We start from the raw sequence: 25,089 nt of genomic DNA on the forward strand, positions 1-25,089 counted from the left end.
TCTGTAGTGCCCAGAGAAAAATATATAACATTGAATACCTCCATCGATACAAAAAAAAAAAGAAGAAAAAAGAAATGAATTAAAACAACTTAGCCCAAATTCCAGAATTATGCTCTATGAGGAAATCATTTCCTCTAAGGAAGGAACAAGACAGGATAGATACTCTCACTAAAAGCATATTGTATTTTCCAGCCTATACAATTAGAAAAGAGAAATAAATTAGAGATATAAAAATTGGAAAGATGTAAGTAAAGCTATTACTATTTGCAGCAGTCATAATTATTACCTGGAAAACTCAAGAGATTCAATTCAAAAAAATACTGCAACTTAACAAGAAATTTGCAAAAACTTAATAAAATTTTACAGAACAACAACAGAAATGTGAACAAATAGAAAGTCACATTCACGTTTTAGGGTAGAATCACCAACATCTTAAAGATGTCAATATTCCCCAAATTTAATTTATAAATTAACTTAATGTCATAAAAATTTCAATAGGATTTTTTTCTAACCAGACATTAAAACTGACCCTAAAATTTATATGTGAAAATAAAAAACAAACAAGCCAGGAAAATTCTGTAAACAAGAGCAAATGAGGAGAAAATGAGGTGGGGGGATAAGCGCTACAAATATTAAAACGTATTCATATTATAAAATCTCAAAAGAGGCAAATAAATAAAAAGACAAAAAATTAAATTACTTAACGTCCACCAATAAACTCAAATACGTATGTGAATTTAGGACATCTATCATCTCAAATCAGCAAGTAAAAACTCAATAAATGATGGTGAGACAAATGCATAGTCATCTGGAAAAAAACAAAGTTGAATCCATACATCACACTTTATACTGGGACAAAATCTAAATGGATCAAAAATATAAATGTGAAATAAACCCATAAACATTCTAGAGGAAAACATGAGAAAATTATTTTAAAGCCTTGAAGAAAGAATACCTTTCTAATTATGATTCAAAAATCTGGAAGTCATAAAGGAAAAAAAAATAAATTCAACTAAAAATAATATTGTCTGTGTGACAAAAACAAAACACAATTAAAATTCAAATGACAAACTGGGAAAAATATATTGCAATTTATATCAGAGCTAATTTCCCTAATATATAAAAAGTTTCTATAAATAAGAAAACCAACAATGCAATTTTTAAGTGTGCAAAGGAAACAAACTGTTCACATAAAAAAAATCACAATTGGATTTTAAACATATTTCAAATGTTTAACCACACCCATAAGTGAGATGTAAAATAAAACTATACTAAAATATTATTTTTACCTATCAGATTGGCAAAGGTCAAGATAATAATAACTATGATGGTAAGGATGTGGGAAAACAAGCAAAATCATACATTTCTAGTGTGCTAATGAGATGATACAATCTCTGTTGAAACAATTTGGCATTATCTATCGAACTGTTCAAACCCTCTGACCAGCAACTTGACTTCCTAGAATTTTTCCTACAGATACACACATACATGTGGAAAAAGTGTGAAAGACACTGAGATAGAAAATAATTAGGTAAAATAAAAAAGGATACATATATGACTATGTATATACATATAGTCATATATGAGGAAACAGGTGATGGAGGGACAGGGATTAGACAAAGACTTTTCAATGCATATTTTTTGGACATTTTAAACTTCACCATATGAATGTATTATCTATTCAAAAATAAATATGATTAACATTAAATAAATTAAATAAAAAGTAAGTCTGATCATGTCACCTGTTTTCAATAGCTTCCCACTACCTTTAGAATTAAATCTGAATGTCGTAAGTTGGGCTTATAACACCTTACATGATCTGCTACTTATCTCTCCAGTTTCATCTCTAATCAGTCTCACCTTAACATTCCACAGTCCATCCATTCTGAACCTTTTTCAGTTCCGTAAGCAAGCTTTATTCCATCTTGCTTCTGAACTTAACCTAATGCTATTATTCTCTAAATCTATAATATTCTTCATTACCACTCCATATGATTAATGCTCACTGTAAGGACTCAGTTTAAACAACATTGCTGCCTCCATAAAGTTTTACTTGACATGGTCCTCAAGTCTGCATTAGACATCCACCCCATATACCCTCATAATATCCTAGAACTCTCCTAAAAAAAGTGCTTTTTACACTACACAGTAGTTTAGTTTGTGTCCCTCAAGAAGATAAGTTCTGTGATAGAAGGACTATATCTCAACCTCAGTTGAAGTCCTAGAGCTGACACAGTGTCGGTTATACAGCTGGTATTCAATTATATTAATTTAATTAATGAGTGAAATGAATGATAAATGGATAAATAAATAAAGGAAGGAGACAGGAAGGAAAAGAGATGCATACATAGATTTAGTAAAAAAAAAATTATACAGCAAATTCTACTCCAGGATTTTCCTTAATATATGTTCCTTAAAGTCACCTACATATCTTAGCTTTTAACAGTCTTTCTATCAAACTTTTTAATAGTTCATTCCTGAACATTACATTATAGCAAAAAGATTCCAATTTCTATGAAATGTTTACTTATAATAAAATGGCCATAAATTACCTTTATTCAAATTTGCTAGTAAAAAGACCTCTGAATTATATTTTGCAAATATCTTGACTTTTTAGAGTTTGCTTACATTCTGTAGCATACAAATGTTTCATAATATATAGTTTTCATCAACGGTCGCAAGTATCTTACAATCTGAATACACATGAATTTAAGAAATTCTACCTAATTTCATTTAACATTTTACAGTAGAATTAATAATTTTCTTGTACAATATCAGATACTGGATTTTTGCATATTTCTACAGTTAGTCTTGTAAATGGCATTTCCAGACAATAGGTATATTTCCAAAATTAACAAAATACAATAGACTTTTGGTATTAAAGGATTTAGCATCTGTGTTTTCATTTATCCTCAATACATGTAAAATCCAATGTATTAATGAAAACCATAATGAGATACTGCTCCATACTCATTAGGATGGCTATTATTAAAAAAAAATAGTAACATTAGGATTTTCCGATCAAGACGGTGAAGTAAGTAAATGATGTGCTTGTATCCTCTCACAACCACATCAAAATTACAACTAAAATACAGAAAAACCACGATCAAGAATCACCTGTAGTCTAGCTGAACAAAAGTCCTACAACTATGGATATATAAAAGCCACTTTGGTGGAGATGTGGAAAGGGCTGGTCCCATACCCACGTTTGGCAGTTAAAAATTGGGAGGGATAGTTCTTGCCCCTGAGGAGGACTGAGGGGCCCCAGCACCACACCAGGCTCTCGAGACCAGGGTTCCAGTGCTGGGAAGATAAGTCCCCATAACTTCTGGCTGTGAAAACCAGCAGAGATTGTGGCTGAGTGAGACGAAGGGTTACTGGAGTACCAGGCACTCCTCTTAAAGGGCCCATACATGGATTTACTCTCTGAGAGACTCACTGAATCTGTGCTCCAGCACTGGGGCAACAGCTCAATAGCACCAGGGACATTCAGGAGAAAATGAATTATCTGGCTTCAAGGCGAGGGTTGTAGGGGAAGTTTTTTCCCAGACAGAAGCACTGGCAGAAGATATTGTTCCTTTGTTGAGCCCTCCCCTCTCCCAGCAGATGCAGGCAGGCACCATATCTGTGTCTCCATCAACCTGGTTAACACTGTTCACCCCGCCTTGGTGATTTCCTAAGACCATGCCTCACCCAACTGGCAGGCTCACCCAAGCTATCTCCAGTGGCTTTTCCATACAAACAGCCTGTCCTAACTCAGGCTGCAGACTTTCCTAAAATCTCTCAAAGGTTCGCAAACCCTAAACAAGCAGCATCTGGCCTCAGCATGGCCCGTACCTCTTGCTGAGCAGCCTCAAGCCCGGCAATGGCAGCAGCCAGCCTCGGTTCAAGGCTTGGCCTCTTCCAAGCACCTCCAAGCCCAGCAGAGGTGGTGGTCATCTGTAGATCGCTCTGTGGCTTGTGCCAGGTGGCCTCAGGCAAGACACAGGCAATAGCTGAACTTGGCTCAGTGGGTGGCTTCAAACCCTGCTGGAGCACCATCCAGCCACCTCCACAGACAACACACCAAAAGGGCAGATGGGGCAGGTACCAGAGACCTGCTAAAGTAAATTCTGCTCCATAGGGTCAGCCCCTACACAATAGTCAGTCCTCATAACCAATCAGCCTACAGGTGACACCCTTTCGTTGACATGCAAACAGCAACCAAGGCTCAACTACAACAAGAAGACACACACAACCCACACAAGGAACACACACCTGGGGCTCCCAGCTCAGGGGACCATGGACACTATGCCACTGGGCCCCACAAGACACCTACTATATAATGCCACTCTACTAAGACTGGGAGACATAGCAGCTCTACCTAACACGTAGAAACAAATAAGGGAGGCAGCCAAAATGGGAAGACAAAGAAAGTCCCAAACAAAAGAACAGAACAAAGCTCCAGAAAAAGAACTAAACAAAATGAAGACAAGCAATCTACCAGATACAGAGTTCAAAACACTGGTTATATAATGCTCAATGATCTCAGTGAGAACTTCGACAAAGAGATAGGACACATAAAAATGGAGATAGAAAACATTAAAAAAGAACCAGTCCAAAATGAAGACTACAATAATTAAAATAAAGAATACATTAGACGGAATTAACTATAGATTAGATGAAGCAGAGGATCAAATCAGCGATTTGGAAGATAAGGTAGCAGAAAACTCCCAATCAGAACAGCAAAAAGAAAAAAAAAAAACAAAAATATGAGGATAATTTAAGTGGCCTCTGAGATAACATCAGAGTGTACCAACACTACATTATAGGTACCAGAAGGAAGAGAGAGAGAGAAGAGAGAGAGAGAAAGAGAAACTTATTGAAGAAATAATGACTGAAAACTTCCCTAACCTGATGAAGGAAATAGACATACAAGCCCAGGAAATGGAGAGAGTCCCAAACAAGATGAACCCAAAGAGGTCCACACCAAGACACATCATAATTAAAATGCCAAAGGTTAAAGACAAAGAATCTTAAAAGCAGCAAGAGAAGAGCAGTTAGTTACCTACAAGGGTGCTCCCATAAGACTGTCAGCTGATTTCTAAATAGAAACTTTGCAGGCCAGAAGAGACTGACAAAGTGATGAAAAGCAAGGACCTGCAACCAAGATTATTCTATCCAGCAAAGCTATCATTTAGATAAGAAAAAGCTTAAGTTCATCAACACCAAACCAGTATTACAGAAACATTAGAGGGACTTTTTTAAGAAGAAGAAAAAATAAATAAATAATTTAAATAATAAAATGGCAAAAACTACATATCTATCAACAATTACCTCAAATGTAAATGGATTAAATGCTCCACTCAAAAGACATAGGGTGGCTGAATGAACAAGAAAACAAGACCCATACATATGCTGCCTATAAGAGACATTTCAGATTAAAAGCCTAACAGAGAAAGTAAATGATGGAAAAAGATATTTCATAAAAATGGAAACAAAAAAACTAGGGTAGCGATACTTAGAAAAAATAGACTTTAAAACAAAGGCTATAATATGAAAAGAAGCTCAACATCGCTAGCTATTAGGGAAATGCAAATCAAAACCACAATGAGATACCATCTCACACCTGTTAAAATAGCTATAATCAACAGGACAAGTAATAACAAACGTCGGAGAGGATGCAGAGAAAAAAGAACCCTCATACATTGCTAGTGGGACTGCAAACTGTTATAGCCACTATGGAAAACAGTATGGAGGGTCCTCAAAAAACTAAGAATCGATCTACCATATGATTCAGCAATCCCTCTACTGGGTATTTATCCCAAAGACTTGAAACCACATATCCAAAAAGATATTTGCACATCGACGTTCATAGCAGCATTATTCACAGTGGCCAGGACATGGAAGCAACTGAAGTGTCCTATGATAGATGATTGGCTAAAGAAGCTGTGGTACATATATACAATGGAATATTACTCAGCCATAAGAAGAGATGAAATACTGCCATTTGCGACAACCTGGATGGACCTCGAGATAACCGTGCTAAAAAGTTGAAAATCACATGAAAGCAACCAAGGAACAGGACAAAGAGGCTGAAAAAGCAACCAAGGAACAGGACAAAAGACTGAAAAAGTTGAAAATCAACCAAGGAACAGGACAAAGAGGCTCAGAGACACGGACAATGGACTAGTGGTTCCCAGAGGGTAGGGGGTGGGGGAAATAGAAGAGGTAGATAGGGTAAAGGTGATCAAATATATGGTAGTTGAAGAAAACTAGACTCAGTGGTAATCGCACAACAGAATATATAGATGTGAAATTATAATGTACACCCAAAAATTATATGATTGTATTAACCAATGTTACCCAAAAAACATACAAAAATTAACATAAAAAAATAAATAAATAAAATAAAACAAAGGCTATAACAAGAGACATAGAAGGACCCAGTCAGTAATTCACTTCCGGGTATTTATCTGAAGAAACCCAAAATGCTATTTCAAAGGGACATACGCATCCATATGTTCACTGCAGCATTATTTACAATAGCCAAGATATGAAGGCAACCAGGGTGTACATCAATGGATGAATGGATAAAAAAGAGGTTGTACATATACACAACGGACTATTAGTCCACCATAAAAAAGAATGAAATCTTGCCATCTGCAACATGAATGGACCTAGAGGGTACTGTGCTGAATGGAATAAGTCTGGCAGAGAAAGACAAATGCCACATGATCTCGCTTACATTTGGAATCTAAAGAACAAAATAAACATACAAAATAGAAACAAACTCATAGATACACAGAACATTTTGATGGTTGCCAGATGGGAGGGGATTGAGGGAATGGGTAAAAGGGAAAGAAATTAAGAAATAAAAATTGTTAGTTACAAAATAGTCATGGGGATATGAAGTATAGCATAAAGAATATATAGTTAATAATATTTGTAATAACTATGTATGGTGTCAGATGGGTACTAGATTTATGGGGTGATCACTTCATAAGTTATATGAATGTCTAATCACTATTTCGTACACCTAAAACTAATATAGTATTGTATATCAACTGTAATTGAAAAATAAAAATTTACCTAAAAAAATCATAAAAAAACAAACTATAAAGTCACTTAAATACAAAAAAAAAATAACAGCAATATTGGTGAGAATGTGCAGAAATTGGAAACTCTGTGCACTGTTGGTGGGCATATAAAATGGTACAGCTGCTTGGAAAACAGTTTTTCAATTCCTCAAAAAGTTAAATGTAAAGTTACTATATGATTCAGCAATTCCACTTCTGGGTATATAGCCGAAAGAATTGAAAGCAACATCTCAAATACATACTTGTACACGAATAAATAGCAGCACTATTCACAATTGCTAAAAGGTAGAAACCACCTAAATGAACAAATGAATGGATAAACAAAATATGTAACATACATACAATAAAATACTATTCAACCTTAAACAAGGAATGAAATTCTGATACCTGCTGCAACATAGATGAACCTTGTCAACATTATGCAGGTGAAATAAATCAGATACAAAAAGATAAATATTGCATGGTTCCACTTATGTGAAATACCTAGAACAGGCAAATTCATAAAGACAGAAAGTAGAATAGAGATTACCAGAGGCTAGGGGATAAGGGGAATGGGGAGTTATTGCTTAATGTATAAAGATTCTATTTAGGATGATGAAAAAGTTCTGGAGACCAATAATAGTGATGATGGCACGATAGTGTGAACGTACTTAATGCCACTGAATTATACACCAAAAATGGTTAAAATGGTGATTTTGTTATGTTTATTTTACCACAAAAAGAAGGAAAAAAGTACATCCTACCATCACGTTAATTCAGCATTTCTAAAACTGTACTATCATCCCTTCTAAGCCAAATTATAACTCCACGTTTCCCATTTTAATGAAAGATGTTCTTTAGAGAATTAAACTTAAAAGTTGTGTACCCTCTGTTTCCTCTCATTTCTTTAACTTCTGGGTGATACTTAGTTTTAAATTCTAGAAATATATCCTTCACATTATTCATGCTTTCTTCTGCCACTATCTTAATAGGTCATTTTACCTATGAAAAGGCTTTTATAATATAAAATTTCTAAACTTAACCAATACAGCATAAGTTAACTTATGTTAAATTTATGAGTACATGAAGTTTTAATAAAAACTGTTTAAACTGTTCATTACTATAAAAGTAACAATAAATTACTCTACTATTAAATTCTAACCTTGATCAAAATGACTGCTTGATTTTTAAGAACGTCCTTATTTATACTGTCCATTGATTTATACTACTTCACATTAATCTTCCAAAGTTGCGATGAACATTTATACTTTACCTTTGTATGATATTCCATAGCATCCAATTCACCTTGATTGAAAACAACACATCTTTTACGCTTCTAAAAGGTAAATTACAGGGAGACGATTACATTACCATCTATCACAATATTAATATTTGAAATACATTAGTATTATTTTTCTTTAGCACATATTGTGTATCTCAGTCTTTAAAAGGTATAATTGACTATTGAGGTCAAGCTCAATGCAAAGGGTATGGCCTACAGAGGTAAGCTTTCCCAACTAATATTATTATTATTATTATCATTATTATTACTACTACTACTACTACTACTACTACTACTATACTTATGGGTGATAAAAGATCACCTTGGCCTTATTAGTAAGAAACTGCACCAAATGATAAAATGTAGCACTGACATCCATCGAACACAAGGAAACTGTGACATTGTATAAACAATCACCAGTGCCATCTATCAGTTGAAGTACATGGTATAATTATTCTGAACATTCTTCATCTCTGAAGAAAGGAATCATCCATGTATTATTATTTTTAAAAAATTCCGATGTATTTTATTAAAAGCTGTTTATGATTGATCTGAGGGTTAGGTATAAATCAGGTGTACTAACACTGTTCTATATCTAACGCCACAGCAAAGAACATGCAAGACAGTGCAATACAGAGCACCGTACTTATTGCTGAAACCTCGGTGCTTACAAGGTGGCAAACTCCTAGTAGGCTAAAAATAAATGTTTGTTGGCTGAATAAATGGACTTAAGCTTAAATTAATTGTACAATTTGCTTTAGCATATCAGAAATAAGGTAGGTTTTTTTAAGATAAAATTGTTTACAAATGCTCAATATTTTTCCATAAAGTGAGAAATTTACCCAATATAAAAGTCTAAACATTAAAAGATAATGCCCATATTTAGTAAACTGTAAACTCCTTTACAAGAGCTTATTATTTTTCTGAATTAGTAATAGTAATGGTAAACTACCTATATAGTATTTTACTCAAACACTATACATTTTCTTTTGTACCTGACATATAGCAAGTAATCAATAAATATTTGTTAAAAGAGAAAAATATGTACAATAAAAAAATCAGAAGAATATTTTAATTACCATTTCAAGTACCTATAATAACGTAATAAATTATCTCTATTGCCTTCCTTATTCTAATTCTTAACATGCTTCTTATTTAATATCTTTCTTCTCCGCTCTAAGACCCATGAGGGTAGATTGTATTTATCTCTTCTCTTCACGCTACGTACAACAGCACATAAAAAGATCTCAGACATTTACTGGATGAGTAATGAATGTTATTGCTATCACTAACAAAGAAAATGTTAATATAATCTCCCTGAAACGGACTTTATGTAATCACCTCTGAACACTTCAAAGACATAAAAAGTATTAAAGCATAATTAATTTGATCCTATATGGTGTTCTCAAAACTTTACTACAAGATTGCAGCAGTGTGTATGCAAACACGTATAAGAGCATATACATTTTCCATTGTGGCTTTCTATCACTAGAAAACTTTCAAAAATATCACCTTTCTTCCAAACTTTTATATATATAAATAGATATAGAGATATATCTTTCTCTATCTATCTAGTTAGAGGACATGTCTCTAAAATTCTCAAATCCATATATTGCAGATAAATGGATTTTTTTCATAGATAGAAACATGTTTTTGAGCAAAAACAGGTATAAAAATATGTAATTAATAAAAATGCCTAAGCAGAAAGGATTTGTTTTTTTTTGTTTCCTTAATTTAGAGCATTCACCTCTGAACCAATTTTGCTTACTTTTAAAATACACAAATATTATCTTCTAAAAATGGTAAAACGTTAACAAAGAGTTAAAAATTTCTCTGCATATGCTAAAGTCTTCTTACGCGTTACTGATTTTTCTTTATTCTTAGTAAATCACGAGATAACTTTGAGATACTGGAATGATGTTTCTTTTGTATTTTCTGTAGAAATAGAAAAATTTCTCAAAGCTTTCTACCTTCCCAATAGTAGAAATGGAGATTTCTTTTTTAACATCATTCATAAGATCTGCCCTTTCATTATTTTGTTGACATTCCTTGTGACTAGCTGAAGTTATATAAGGTATAGTGACATTGAACAGTTCAGATCGAAAAGTATATTTCTGTATGAATATTTCATAATTTCTTCCATCACTATTCTCTGGCTTAATGGTAGAATCAGAAGCAATAAGTATCGCAGAGGATCCAAAAGAGGACACAGAATCCACATGAAGAGAATCAAGGTGGACAGATGAAGTGGGCTTATTTTTACTGCAACAAGACTCATGATGCTGGTGAACTTGATAGTTTATCTTGTTAATGAAAGAAAGGTGATCCAATAACCATCCTGATGACAGCTGGTGCACTACAGACATTATCTTCCTTTAAAAAAAAAAGAAAGAAAGGAAAAAACTCTGAGAATTAGAGACTACAAGTAAAACTCAACTTTCCAGATTAAGTTCTTAAATATTCTGTATTTCAATAAACATATACTTCACACACAAAGGTAGAGTTGATGTGCAAGTAGCTAAACTTGACATGTACAAAGAGAATTAACATCCATGGTATATAGCAGTTCTAAGGAAAATTGTAATGTTTTACTCTAAACTTTTCATTTCAGGGTTGATAATTTTCAAAATGTTCAGCCAATTTGGCCAAAGAGGGAAAACCTGATCTTATTCTGGAATCTCAATTTGATCCTCCTATCCTCCTGAGCCCTGCATAGTACTTGGATATAGCCACTAAGTCTACATAGTCTAAATCAGGAAGTCACTGATTCCTTTAAAGGTCTAAGTGTCCTGTCAAAGCAAAAAATACTGTATTACCTATGTGAATTCACCATTTTTAATGAGATAACCCTAGAGAAGATCACAATTTCCAGAGTTGTTGTTAGCATGTCAACTCTTGCCTTTTCAATCTACATTAGCCATAATATGTCAGCCCACTTTCCAGAATCATTTCGTTACTTAACCACAGGTACCAGTGGATTGCAAAAAGGGTAAAAGTAGAGCAAAATGCAATTTTTAACAGCACATCAGAGGCACCAAACCATAGCAAAATTGCAAGCTTACAGAGTCCAGATCTGTATTGGTTCTGAACACTCTTCCTCCAGCAACTAGGTTTTTCAGAACTTCCTAATTTTTCAAAAGATAGTTTTCAGTTCTAGATAATGCTTACTAAATCTAATGTAGTGGATAATTTAAGGAGTGGACAGAACAAGATTTACATGTGACTAATAGCACAGTTAATACTAGTAACATTTAGATTCAAACTTCTAACTCCAAGTATTAGCTTTATGACCATGGAGAAGTTATCTCAGCCACAATTTCATCATTTTTATGACATCTAGAGTGCAGTCTAGAGAATTTAATGAGATAATCTACATGAAGTGCATAGTGACTGACACAAAGCAATTGCTCAATAAATGCTGATGGTGATGGAAATTTTGGTATTGGTCCTTCCTGATTCAGAGTCACCACTTATGGTGAGGAGGTCCCGTAATGCAGTGGTCCTCCATCTTTTTGGCACTAGGTACCAGGTTCCCCTATGAGAATATAATGCCTGATAATCTGAAGTGGAGCTGAGGCAATCATGGGCTAATGCTGGGGAGTGGCTACAATACAGATGAAGTTTCTCTTGCTTGCCTGATGGTGTTGGTAGGCGCTAGGGAGAACTAGAAATTTAGATGGGAAGACCCAAATTCAGAAAGGACGCATCTAAAATTACAACTCTACTTAATGACACAATTGCTACAAGACCCATTTATCCAGACTTTGGCTCTGAGCTTTTCTCCCACTCCCACCACTCTCAAGGGATTAAGCAATGTTTTGTCTCTGAGTTCAAACTTAGAGAAGCAGGAATGCTATACTTTAGCAAAATAATTTACTATGTTTAGTGCACTTCTCTATAATACTCTCCTATTCTCTACTTCAAACAAGCAAATTAGGAACCCAGCGCGACCTCGGAGCGACTGCGCCTACACTCAGCAGTCACTATCTCCTACCTCACCGCTTCCCTTGTCAGAAAAGTGCACGCCACCTTCCCAGACTTGCATCACGAAAACAGTACCCATCTACATAGTGGTCACGAAAGACACATTTTCAGCGCACAAGGAAAAAAAAAAAATCTTTTCTAAGAGCCAAAGGGCGCGACCATGTTGCTGTACGGATAAAGCTTTTCCAGGGGCACTTACAGCACTCTGCCGCTATTCAGCGGATTTAGAGAGCTAGGATCTTCATTGCTAAATTTAAGGGTCGGACCAGATTTCGTAAGGGACGCTTACAGTGCCTGGGATATGCCAGTAAGCCTGGCGAGAAGGCCCGTAAAACAAACGCAGAATTCCGGCGACAAGGAGCTCCCGCGTAAGAGGATGCGCATGCGCATGCGCGCGCACTCGTGCATTACACGTGATGACGTCATGGGCGGAGATTTTAAAATTCTAACGGCGCTGGCGGTTGAACCGAGGTGTTGGTGTTTTAGCCGCAGCAGTCTTATCTATCCGGTAATTGCACGGTTTACGGAATTCAGTTTTGGGGTCCTGTCAGGAAACTGGAAGAACGGTAACTAATGGCTTTGGATTAATTTTGTTCTGGCAGTACTGGTCTGGAGGGAGAAAGCAATAGCGCCCACAACGTAGAGGCCCTGAGCGGCAACGTTTTAGTGTCTGCTGTTGTGAGAAGCCTCTGGGCCAAATCTGCTAGGCTCTGGGTTCCCGGTAAATTTCTACTGGCAATGATTTCCCAAGGGAGAAGGAGAGGACCTAGGGGGCCGCTGATGGGGAAAAGAGAGGCCGGAGACAAGAAAGGGTGCAGGGAGAGGAAATGTTTGTTGTATTTGAGATACTAGTGTAACACCTTGGTGACCGTGTAAGGAGTACATCTGAAAGTCGTAAATCTTAAGACTACATTTCAGGTGGAGATTGGGTAGACACATAAGTGAAAGTGGAAAAGTCGATTAGGTGTAACAGCGTATTGAAGAAAAAAATAGGTGGTCAAACCAAGATGACAAAAATAATAAAATAAAATATCCGAGATGTTCTAAGTTAAATTAGAGCAGCCAAAGAGAGGAGACAAAACAGAGCCTCTTAGTAGCTATGGACCAACTGACAGAAGACTGCTCAAATTGATGAATGTCTGTTGGAATTTCGGATTAACTTCCCAGGGAAAGATTATCTTGAAGGAACAGTGAAACTTGGCTGCCTTTCTGTTTGAGAATAAAGATAATAGTTGATGCTTAATACACCATCTATGTCTGGAAAGATTTTAATACTGAATTCATGAATGCAGGTCAGAAGCATGAAGCGCAGTTCAGTTTCTACCGGTGGTGCTGGCCGCCTCTCTATGCAAGATCTAAGATCTCAAGACTTCAATAAACAAGGCCTCTATACCCCTCAAACGTAAGTACCTCATGCCTTATCAACTTGGTCAAAAAATTGCTAAAGGTGGTTAATAGAAAGCTGTAATATAAGTGATGTCAGGATGAATCTTCTCTGTTTCCAGCGGTACCCAATTTGCGGTCAATGAAGCTAAGAGTGGTTATATTACTAGGTGTTGTATTTTATCTAATTTGTTCCTTAAATTTTCAAAGCTATGTCTTTGCCAAGGACTGTTAATGCCTTTCAGTGATTTTTTTTCCTCCTTTATTCTAGAGCTTGTTTGAGCAGGCTACATGGAATAACTTTCAATTTACTGAGGTGTATCCAACTAGCAAAGTTCTCAATCAAAGGTATTATTTGCTCTGACAGTAAGCTGCTGTTTAGTAGCAGCCTACAGAATAGCACTTCTCCAAACTATTTCCTCAAGATTCCCTGGAAAAAGGTGTCCAAAAGAACTTGCTATTGTAAACTAGTTTTCTCTATAAGTGATTTCCTTCCAATTAATTAATAAAAGGCTTTTAGTAAGCCACTATAGAGCTGTATCAATCCATCTCCGATACCAAGTGCCAAAAAAAATTCTGAAATGTTCTAAATGAAAATTACATGGGCCTGAAAGTGAGAGAAAGGCAGAACAGTTAGCTGTGGGCCAGCTCTGACAAAAGATTGCTCACATTCCTATATATCTGTTAAAGTTTAGGATTAATTTCCAAGTGCCTATTTCTGCAAATATCTAAAAGAGATAATAGCCAGATGCTATCAAACCCCAGGAGCCTCCACTTGTTATTTTCACATTAGCTTGCCAATCTGCTACCCACAGCTAATCCACAGAAGTAGATACTTCTTCCTTGCTAACTGTTCCTATGCCAGAGCTGGCCCCACATCAGCTTCTACCACCCCCTTTTCCTATAGCTAATGTAAATTCTTTCAGAGCAGCTCACATCTTCCATCCACAACCCCCTACTTGATGTATAAAAATGCTTAACAACTCCAGGACTTCGGATATGTTGTCTTTTCACCTAGCCATGCTGCTGGTAGTTCATACTTTATGCCCAGGACCTGGTCTTTCTTGCTAACAATAGCCTAATAAATCTTTTCTTTCTTTTTTTATTTTTTTTAAGGTCTTTAAGCCACGGAAGTTAAGATTTTTATTTAACACAAATTACATATTATTTGCTGTTTTTCTTTAAATTTTTAATTAAGTTTATTGGGGTAACATTGGTTAATACAATTATATCATTTTCAGGTGTGCATTATCATTTGACATCTATTGTGTGTTTACCACCCAAAGTCCAGTTTCCTTCAGCTACCATATATTTGATCCCCTTTACCCACTTCACCCTCCCCCTAAACCCTACATTTGACCCCCTTTTACCCCGTCTACCTTCCTCCTTCTCCCCCAGCCCACTAGTAACCACTAGTCTTTAGTCCTCTGGTAACCACTAGCCGATAGTCCATGTGTCTCTGTTTGTCCTGCTCATTTGTTGCTTTTAGGTTTATATCCCAAATATAAGTGATATCATGTGATTTTCAACTTTTTCTATCTGGCTTATTTTGCTCAGCATGATTATCTTGAGGCCCATTCATGTTACCACAAATGGCAGTATTTCATCTCTTATGGCTGAGTAATATTCCATTGTATATATGTACCACAGCTTCTTTAGCCAATCATCTATTGTAGAACACTTCGGTTGCTTCCATGTCCTGGCCACTGTGAATAATGCTGCTATGAACATTGGTGTGCAAATATCTTTTTGGTTATGGGGTCTCAAGTCTCTGGGGTAAATACCCAGTAGAGGGATTGCTAGATCATATAGTAGATCAATTCTTAGTTTTTTGAGGAACCTCCATACTGTTTTCCATAGTAGCTATACCAACTTGCAGTCCCATCAGCAGTGTATGAGGGTTCCTTTTTCTCCGCGTCCTCTCCAACATTTATTATTACTTGTCCTGTTGATTATAGCTATTTTAACAGGTGTGAAATGGTATCTCATTGTAGTTTTGATTTTCATTTCCCTAATAGCGATGTCAATCATCTTTTCATATATTTGTTGGCCATTTGTATGTCCTCTGCCCATTTTTTGATTGAATTGGATTGGGATAAGTGTCCAGGTCCTCTGCCCATTTTTGATTGGATTGGATCATTTTTTTGTTATTGAGTTGTATGAGTTCTTTGTATATTTTGGATATTGGGCCCTTATCGTAGGTATTGCTTGCAAATATATTTTCTCATTCAGATGATTCTCTCTTTACCTTGTTGACGATTTCTTTTGCTGTGGTAACTGTTCTTAAATTACTTAGGTTTACATAGTATGAGCCTCTGATACTTTTAGAAATTTGAAATATTTATATTTTTTCTTCTGAAATCAGAAAAAATTTTTGTACTGTTACACATTATGTACACCAAAAGATTTATCTTGAATTCTATTAAAAATAAAAGGCTACCATTGTCAACGTTTTTGGTCTGTAACTTAGGTAATGTATGTTCTTAAATGTTCTGCTAAAGCATAAGCCTTAAGAGAAAAAAAATTTTAATGTAGCTATCATTCTATGATTGAAAATATTTATTTTTACGTTTTTTTCTTTTAAAGTTGTTATCCATAAATGTCCATATTTTAAGATAATTGAAATGTAGATATGGGGTTTTTTTATTCTAGCTTTCTTTTTTACCATTTTAGCATTACAACTTATACTATGTTAGCATAATCCATTTATAACAGTTGCAATTGTTGCTAAAAGTTTTCATAATTTTGAATTATTTTTATAGGTAATAGAGAAAAGATGTTGGTTCCAACATATTTCCAAAAGCTTCTTGAACTAATATTTATTTTGAAGAGTTTGTTTTTCTTCTTTTCTTAAAGCAAAGAGAAGCCAGCATTTGGAAAGTTGAATGTAAACAAACCCACATCTGAAAGAAAAGTTTCTGTATTTGGCAAAAGGTAATGATCTTTTTTATCAGTTCTAATGAAGGGATTCTTAAAGCCATGCATTGGGCTAAATGCTCTCAGAGTACAAAAAGTTAAAGGGCATGGTCCCTTTCAAGAGAAAGTTATAATCTAGTTTTCTTCTATTTTAGATGATTGAAATGGTTATATCTGCTTTAGATGATGCTAAGAGATGTAGCAGTACATTCGACCACTATTTCATTGTTACGAGTGAATAGTTAATTGAAAATTCTATCCCTGGCTTTCTGATACTATGGATTCATAGCATTTAAAATTAGGAGGAACTGTCATTTGTTCAACATTTTAGTCTCAGACCTTTTTATGCACTTAAATAAATATTAAGGACTCCAAAAAGCTTTTATTTTGTGGACTGTATCTATTGATACTAACCTAAAAAATATGTTTTCAATTTTTTTAAAAATTTTTCAAAAACAAAACTATTTCAATAATAAGAGTGTCATTGTTTTACATTTTTGCAAATCTCATTAATGTATAGCTTAATAGAAGATAGATCCTTATATCTGCTTCTGTATTTAATCTTTTACAATATCATTTACATCATATAGCCAACTTCTGGAAAACACTGTACACTCATGAGAGAATGAGAATGAAAGGAGCAAATAACATCTTAGTTTTTTGTTTGTTCCTTTTTTCAAAAATAATTTTGACTTCTCAGATCTCCTAGATCACACTTTGAGAACCACTGTCTAGACTAGATCATTGGTAGCCTATGCTCGAGCTGGGGCAGGATTGACTGTTAAGGGGTATGAGACATTTGGGGTAGATATGGGATAGAAATGTTCAATATCTTATTGTGGTAGGGATTACACAGGTATATACATTGTCAAACTTTATCAAACTGTACACTTTAAACAGGTACATTTTATTCTAAGCAAATTGCACCTCAGTAAATGTGACTTTTAAATGAATTATTCAATCTCAAAATTGATCAAATAAACTTCTTTTATCTCACCAAAACAAAATATAACTTTAAGACAAATATGTTTGTTCACTTGTTTTGAAAATATTTAGAGATGAGATATTTGTTACCTTATGAAAAGTCTTTGCCATGACACCAAGTTAGACTGTTTTGGGTAGTCATTTCATTTGATGAAAAATCTCAAGGCATTTTTGTAATATAACTTTCATCTCAGAAGTAAACTTCAAAGATAATGATAATTATAAAATCTAACATTTGCAGACATTTTTATAAACCAGACATTATTTTAAGTGCTTTATCTATATTAACTCTTAATCCTCAGAACTGCTCTATAGGTAGATCCTGTTATTGTTTCCACTTTATAGATAAGGAAATTGAAACACAGAGAGGTTGAGTAATTTACCCAAGGTCATACAACGAATAACAGAGATAGAATTTGAAACCACAGACTGGTTCTAGATCCTATGCTCTTAAACTATAAGCTGAATGATAGAGTATTTTGATCGGTTGGGAAATTCTCTTATAATTTAAAAAGATATGTATTAGTGTAGTTTTGTATAGACTAAGAGTTGAGTCTATACATATTTCTTTTATAGTGAAAAAAATAAAGGTTAAACAATAGCAGTATGAGGAAAAGTGGTTCTCAAATTAGCAAATTCTCAAGCTAATAAATCAGGACAATGGAGTGAGAGGGCCCAAACTAAAGAACTTTTTAGATCCTGGTCAAAAGGGAACTTGAAAGCAGCAAGCCAACTTGCAGAGAGACGTGAAGTGTTGATGAACAGAGTTCAGATACTACAGCAATATTCATTGTACAGTCATCCCTAGGTATCTTCTAGGGATTAGTTTCAGGATCCCCTGCGGATAACAAAATCTAAATATGTTCAAGTCCCTCATATAAAATGACATAGTATTTGCATGTAACCTATGCGTATCCCCCTGTATACTTGAAATCATCTCTAGATTACTTCTAATGCCTAATACAATGTAAATACTGTTAAATAGTAGTTATATTGTTTTGGGAACAGTGACAAGAAAAAAAGTCTGTATATATTCAGTACAGACAAAACCTAACTACATAGTGCATGTCAGCAACAATATAATTTTTTGTTGTTAATATTTTCTATTCGTATATGGTTGAATCTGTGGATGTGGAACCCACAGATATGGAAGGCCACCTGTAATTCAGTTTTCTGGCATCTGTCCAATAAGGAAAACTATTGTTCAAAGGAACAGTAAACTACAATGGTGAGCTAAATTGGGCCCCATTGGTAGGCAAAAAGGAACCACTATAAAGATTTAAACAAATAAGATTTTGTTTTGGGAGAGAGCCTTAGAATGGAGCACATATGTTGTAGCCATTAATGACTAAAAGGTAGCAACATATATGTTTATGGTAAATTAGCAATTAGACACATAATATTGCATGACACAATTGTTAATGAGAAAAACAAAAGGACTTAGGATATTGAATAGAGTTGGAGAATTGTTGGTGCAGAAGATCTAGTGACTCAAAATACACATTCTTGGAGGATGGTGTATGTGTTTGTGTTAGTAATACAAAGCACCAGAAGTGTATTTTTCTTCCCACCTCATTTTATGCTTTGCTCTTCATTATTTGCTCTGCCTTGAATAAGAGAATTCTGTTTAGTTAAATAAAAATTAAAGTATTATTGAACTTTAGTATTTGATGCTGATGTTAAAATAAAATTGCCTTGAAATAATTTAGATTTGACCACAGAAGGAAATAATTTTGACTGATTTTTAAAAATGTTTCCAGAACCAGTGGGCCTGGATCCCGGAATAGCCAATTTGGTATATTTTCCTGCTCTGAAAAAATCAAGGACCCAAGACCACTTAATGACAAAGCATTCATTCAGCAGTGTATTCGACTACTCTGTGAGGTATTTTATAATTTTAATTAGTCTAAATTGTGACTATTTTCTTAGGTATTTTTTAATAATTTTTCTATTATAAAATGTTTGATATTAGTTTCTTACAGAAAACGGTTATGCATATAGTGTGTCCATGAAATCTCTACAAGCTCCTTCTGTTAAAGACTTCTTAAAGATCTTCACTTTTCTTTATGGCTTCCTGTGCCCTTCATATGAATTTCCTGACACAAAATTTGAAGAAGAGGTTCCAAGGATCTTTAAAGGGCTTGGGTTTGTATATTATATTTCTTACTAGCCTAGACAGAATGTTGGAACACAGAAGAATCAAACTCAATAAATTTATAAAGATTTTGAGTTAGAGAAATAATGTGTTTTAATGTGTTCACTGTGGGCAGCATATGTGGGATAAATTGAACAACCATTTGGAAGTTGTTACGAAACTACAGATCATAAGGCCCTGAACTACTGAAGTAACAGATAGAATGAGCTGGATACCACAGATTTTATAAATGCAAAAAAGACAGGATTGAATGCATGATGAAAATGGGGTGAGATGAAGTCAAAAGGTCTGTGAAGAGTAGGCATTGGGAGGAGTGGATTTGAGGATGAGGAGTTGTGTACATGTGGATTGTTGTATATTTAATTCGAAGAAACCAACGATCTTTTAGGAGAGAAGTCTAGCATATTGGTTGTAAATCAAGTTCTGTAGCTTAGGGATATATAATCACAGAGAAGAAACAAAAAAAATACACAAAATCATTTGCGAGTAAGATGACTAAGGACAGAATCTCAACAAATACTTCTAAACAAGTCAAGACTGTTACTATATACATGGAAGTTTTTTAATATAATTTCTTGCTTAACAGACATTTTTATAAAATTAGCATATTATGTTAGCTTATTTTTTCTAATTTTTCATAGGTATCCTTTTGCATTATCCAAAAGCTCCATGTATACAGTGGGGGCCCCTCATACATGGCCTCACATTGTGGCAGCCTTGGTTTGGCTAATAGACTGCATCAAGGTATTTAATTTCTCATTTTAAAACGTGTACATAGAAAAGATTATTTTTCCTCGAGATATTACTTTGTTTCTCCAAATCTTGCTTTTGTCATTTATCTCAAAATCTGCATCAGTGTACATTTTTCAGAGCATATTTGATTTTAAATTCTTCAAACTATTAATACGTGATTCCAGGGGTGAGGGGAAGGAAGTACCACATTGACAAGGAGATTATATGTTTTCATAAGGTTTTACAGCTCAAAAAAAAGTTAGTAGGAAGTTATTTCCCCCACAACATTTATTTCTTTTCCTTTTTTATTTAAAATTCATATATATTGCAAAAAGATTGGAAAATACAGAAAAGCATACACAAAAGGTGATGTACCCATATCCCACAATTCAGAGACAACTTAAAACATTTCTTTGAAATAAAGTTTACAGGTACATTTTTGCTTTGAAAATTATGTATATTTTTTAAACTTTTGATGCATGATGACAAATTTCCCTCCAGAAAATGTGCATTAGTTAAACGTTTCTCAACAATATGTGAGCATACCCATTTTCTACTACTATAAGCATTATTGTTTTAAAATTTTTACCTATTTGTAAGGTGAAATATTGCTTATTTTAATATCTATTATTAAAGCAATTATGTTTTGCTTTATATGGTTTGTCATTGATATTTTTTAACTTGTTTGTGCATACTTTTTTGACCTATTTTATATTTCATTTGCTTCTGCTATTTGAACTTTTACCTTTTGAATTCTTCATATATTAATTAAGCTTATTGGTGTTTTTAATAATTAACAACATGATAAGCAAACATAATTTTTTCATTTTGCATTTTTTTGTTTTTAAACTTGGACATTTTTCACATTTATTATTACTATCTATTCATGTCTTTTGCATTTTTTTCCTTATTGATTTGCAAGAGCACCATTTTGTACATCAAAAATAGTCAAATTGAAATTACCTCATGCATATTGTGCAAGTATTTTTTTCCTTTTTCTTTTTGATTTATATGCTGTATTTTGACTGTTCAGAAGCATAAATTTTTATCTAGTCTAATGCAGTCTCTTCCTTTTGCATCTTCTCAGTTTCCTGTCCTATTTATTGCTTAAATCCTTAAAACTAACGTTGTCCTCCTGACATTCTCTTGGCCATCAGCTAGCCCTTAACTAAATGTACACAGGCACTGGGTAGATGGATTTTGAACCAGAAGACATCCTGGTACATTCAATCCACCAATTGTTAAGTTAGGAGTAGAAATCCAATACCATAGTCCATTAATACAACTCAAGTTTTACTGAACTTTAATATATAGCATTTATGTATTCAATTTGTCTCTCCTCGGTGATACCCATGAACATTGGGTAGCCACCTCTCTGCTCCCACCACCAAATATCCCTATTGTCTCTAGAATAGTTACCTTTGCCTAAGTAGCTTATGTCATTGTCATGTGGTTGAGAGATAGCATTTCCACAGTGATACAGGAGCTTGTGGATTACCTGTTGTGGCTTCTGTTGGCAAGGGAGCTCCGAGATGCCTCCAAGTCTGTTATATGTGTTGAAATCTCTTCCTTCCTGTCTTAGTTTGAGATGGTGGAGCTGAACACACTAGCAATTTAAGAATCAATGAGAGACTCCCCATTCAGGAATCTTATATATGAGTGCTAGAATAAGAAAATTTAATGAAATATTTTCAGTAGAAACTGAATTCTTTTACACTTCTAATGCATTGTTTTTTATCTTAGAAACTTTATGTTCATTATACTAGATATACATTGATATCGTTACATTTTATAGCAATTTCATTTAAATTTTCTAATTTTTTTCATTTTGAAAGGTTATATTTTTTAAACAAGGTATAAAAACAATATTCCAAAATGAAATTTCTATGCATTAAAAACCTTTAGCCATTTTTCTTTTAGCTTGTAAATTATAAATATCTGAATGTTTTGCTATAATTTATTATCTGTAATCACTTTCAAGCTTAAACAGTTGTATTTCTGAAGATTTTAGTCAATACATTTGAGCACCAAAATTAAGTTCATATAAAAGAAAAATAATTATTATTGCTTCACCTTTTATGTGGCACATCTGTTTTGGATTCTCAGAGTTGCATTAAAATGTGTACATATGCTCTCATAGGGTTAATAAGCGTAAAGTTCAGCATATTTTTCTGTATAGAATAAAACTAAATGTGGAACCCATTCTTTTTTAATCCTAAGGATTTAGTTACTAAAATATCAAAAGGAGATATATTTTAAGTCTCCATAGAATAATAACTCCTGAAGAGACTTTCAGTCATTCAGTAATGTAAATGATTCTAAAAAATGACACTAAAAATCAGTTGACAAAACATGAAAGCAATGTATTTTTTTCATAAACTTAATATCTTGCTTGTGTATTAATTAGTTACATACTGCCATGAAGGAAAGCTCACCTTTATTTGATGATGGACAGCCTTGGGGAGAAGAAACTGAAGATGGAATTATGTATAATAAGGTACCTTACATTGTTGTAAACATTAAAGTTATCTTGATATTATTAATTTTTTTAAGTTTATTGGGGTAATTATTTTAAGTTTATTGGGGTAACATTGGTTAATACAATTATATAATTTCCAGATGTACATTATAATTTGACATTTATATTGTGTGATTACCACCCAGAGTCCAGTTTCCTTCACTTTCCATATTGATATTATTAATTAAATGTGTCACGATTGAAATTAATATTTTTTTATAGAACTGATCTTTTGCTTTCTGAAAAACTTCTAAAATTGATTTTTGAAAATATTAGTCTATGGATTTACTCTTGGTATCACTTTGTAGTTTCCTGAAATTAACTAGGCACAGAAATTTGGAAATGTTAAGTAAGGAAAAAATTCAAGTCAATTGGAATTAAGTCATGACATGTTATTGTTAACATATACACATAACATTTCTTTTCCCCTCTTTTTAGAATGAAGATACCAATACAGCAACATTATTTTAATTTAATTGTTAATACAAAATATAATAGATTGTGTCTTAAAATAGTGCATGGGGGTTATTTGTTTCTTCTGTTTTGCCCTTTTTAGTTTGACATACTGCCACTCAGATCAGAGTTACTACTTACAAAACTAAACAGACAGTCTAAATTGGTTCCCAACCCACACTTTATTCAACCCCAAACAAAAAACTCACCTTCCCCTATTTCCTAAAATTAATGTAAATTTATATATATCCTAATGGAACAAACTTCAAGGAATAAAATTATAATGTTAAGGTTAAACATTAATGTCCCATAGCTTATGTAAAAGACCTATTATCATGTAGATTCCTAAGAAGAAAAAGCATTAACTGATCTAATTCTAATCTTCACTCTTTGGAGCATTTTTTTTATAAAAAGGAAGCGGAAATAACCAGTCTCATCTTTTATTACTACCTGGGAAATAGTTCAAAGATGTATCCACTGACTGACATGATATCATTGCCTTTTTTTTTCCTTAAACGAAGAATAACCATGCCCCTTTACTATTTAGCGATGATCCCTGATGGAGCAGTAGCTAGAAAGAAACTTCTCCTCTCGTATGTGTACTGGACTAGATTTATTTGTACCTCAGTTTTCACCCAAATATATTTATAACAACACCTACTAAATAGTAAATTTTTCAACATTCATTTTAAAGGCTAAAGCAGTAAAAGTTATTCTTGGTATTTTAACAATTATTTCAAATGACGATATATAGAGAAGCGCTTTTAGTAACCAAAAGTGCTGTTTTTAAAAAGTTATAAAAGTATCCAACTTCACCAGATTCTGAGCTTATGGGTCCAAGAACTCATTTCTTTTAATCTGCAAAATCAAAATTGACCAAACTTAAAAATTCACTTTTATAAATTCACAAGAGACAGATCTGAAGTGGAATGAAAACGTATTAACATCAGTGGTACACCTTTCCCATTACAGGCATATACATACTGCCTATTCACAATACCCCTTCCATGTCAACCAAGTAATAAGAAGGTTGCTTAGTAAGGAGAGAATCAGTGCAAAGGGAATTGGTTTGTCTTGAGGGATATTTACTTCATTTAGGCTATGGAAAATTCTGATCAGCCGTCCTTGCCTCCTAACAAAATATGCATCTTCAGTGACCAAAACAACTCATAACTGCAAAATATAGTATTACTTTCTCCTGAATAAATATTAAGAATGATAGTTTTCTACTGTTTAGATCTCTACTAATCATGCCATTTTTTAGCCTGAAGTTACAGTGTAATTATAGCCTTTATTAATTACATTCTTGTTTTTATAACTAGACTTTGTCGGTTTATTTCAATTTATATGATTAATGATTTATTTACATTTTCATAAAATAGATTATCCTTAAAGACAATTAAGTTTGTGCATTTTATGTTTAATTATATTTATTATTAATCTTTCTTGTTTGGCCTTCTCAAAATTCTGAAGATATGGTTTCTTTACTGTTTACTAAATGGCACCTTTATCCAAATTTAAGTGTTGTTTTCATCCTTAGTATTCACATTAGAAATAGCAAACTGAATAAGTCTGTGCTGCATAATTAATGATATAGTCTAGGTTCATTTCTCATTTATAGTTC

The 25,089-nt window shown here is 33.8% G+C and overlaps 2 protein-coding genes across 6 annotated transcripts in view; one reads left to right on the forward strand and one right to left on the reverse strand.

The window, feature by feature from the left end:
• Window positions 1-12,703, reverse strand: part of METTL4 (methyltransferase 4, N6-adenosine) — a 37,078-nt gene extending 24,375 nt beyond the window's left edge. The window contains exons 1-3 of one of the 4 annotated variants that reach the window (XM_039845133.1): window positions 12,524-12,703; window positions 10,311-10,713; window positions 8,332-8,394 (exon numbers count right to left, since the gene is read on the reverse strand). In XM_039845133.1, the coding sequence (XP_039701067.1) occupies window positions 8,332-8,394; window positions 10,311-10,706 (459 nt within the window). In that variant the 5' untranslated portion in view covers window positions 10,707-10,713; window positions 12,524-12,703. Of the gene's footprint in view, window positions 1-8,331; window positions 8,395-10,310; window positions 10,714-12,334; window positions 12,503-12,523 lie in introns of those variants that run through there. The other 3 variants (XM_039845111.1, XM_039845118.1, XM_039845125.1) reach the window with 3 other exon arrangements.
• A 19-nt stretch (window positions 12,704-12,722) lies between these two features.
• Window positions 12,723-25,089, forward strand: part of NDC80 (NDC80 kinetochore complex component) — a 35,158-nt gene continuing 22,791 nt past the window's right edge. The window contains exons 1-7 of one of the 2 annotated variants that reach the window (XM_039845088.1): window positions 12,723-12,832; window positions 13,617-13,726; window positions 16,564-16,641; window positions 19,368-19,491; window positions 19,580-19,752; window positions 20,404-20,506; window positions 22,902-22,991. In XM_039845088.1, the coding sequence (XP_039701022.1) occupies window positions 12,749-12,832; window positions 13,617-13,726; window positions 16,564-16,641; window positions 19,368-19,491; window positions 19,580-19,752; window positions 20,404-20,506; window positions 22,902-22,991 (762 nt within the window). In that variant the 5' untranslated portion in view covers window positions 12,723-12,748. Of the gene's footprint in view, window positions 12,891-13,616; window positions 13,727-16,563; window positions 16,642-19,367; window positions 19,492-19,579; window positions 19,753-20,403; window positions 20,507-22,901; window positions 22,992-25,089 lie in introns of both variants that reach the window. The other variant, XM_039845099.1, reaches the window with a different exon arrangement.

The sequence above is a fragment of the Pteropus medius genome, unplaced genomic scaffold (genome assembly GCF_902729225.1).
Source record: "Pteropus medius unplaced genomic scaffold, Ma_sr-lr_union100, whole genome shotgun sequence".
Classification (NCBI taxonomy): domain Eukaryota; kingdom Metazoa; phylum Chordata; class Mammalia; order Chiroptera; family Pteropodidae; genus Pteropus; species Pteropus medius.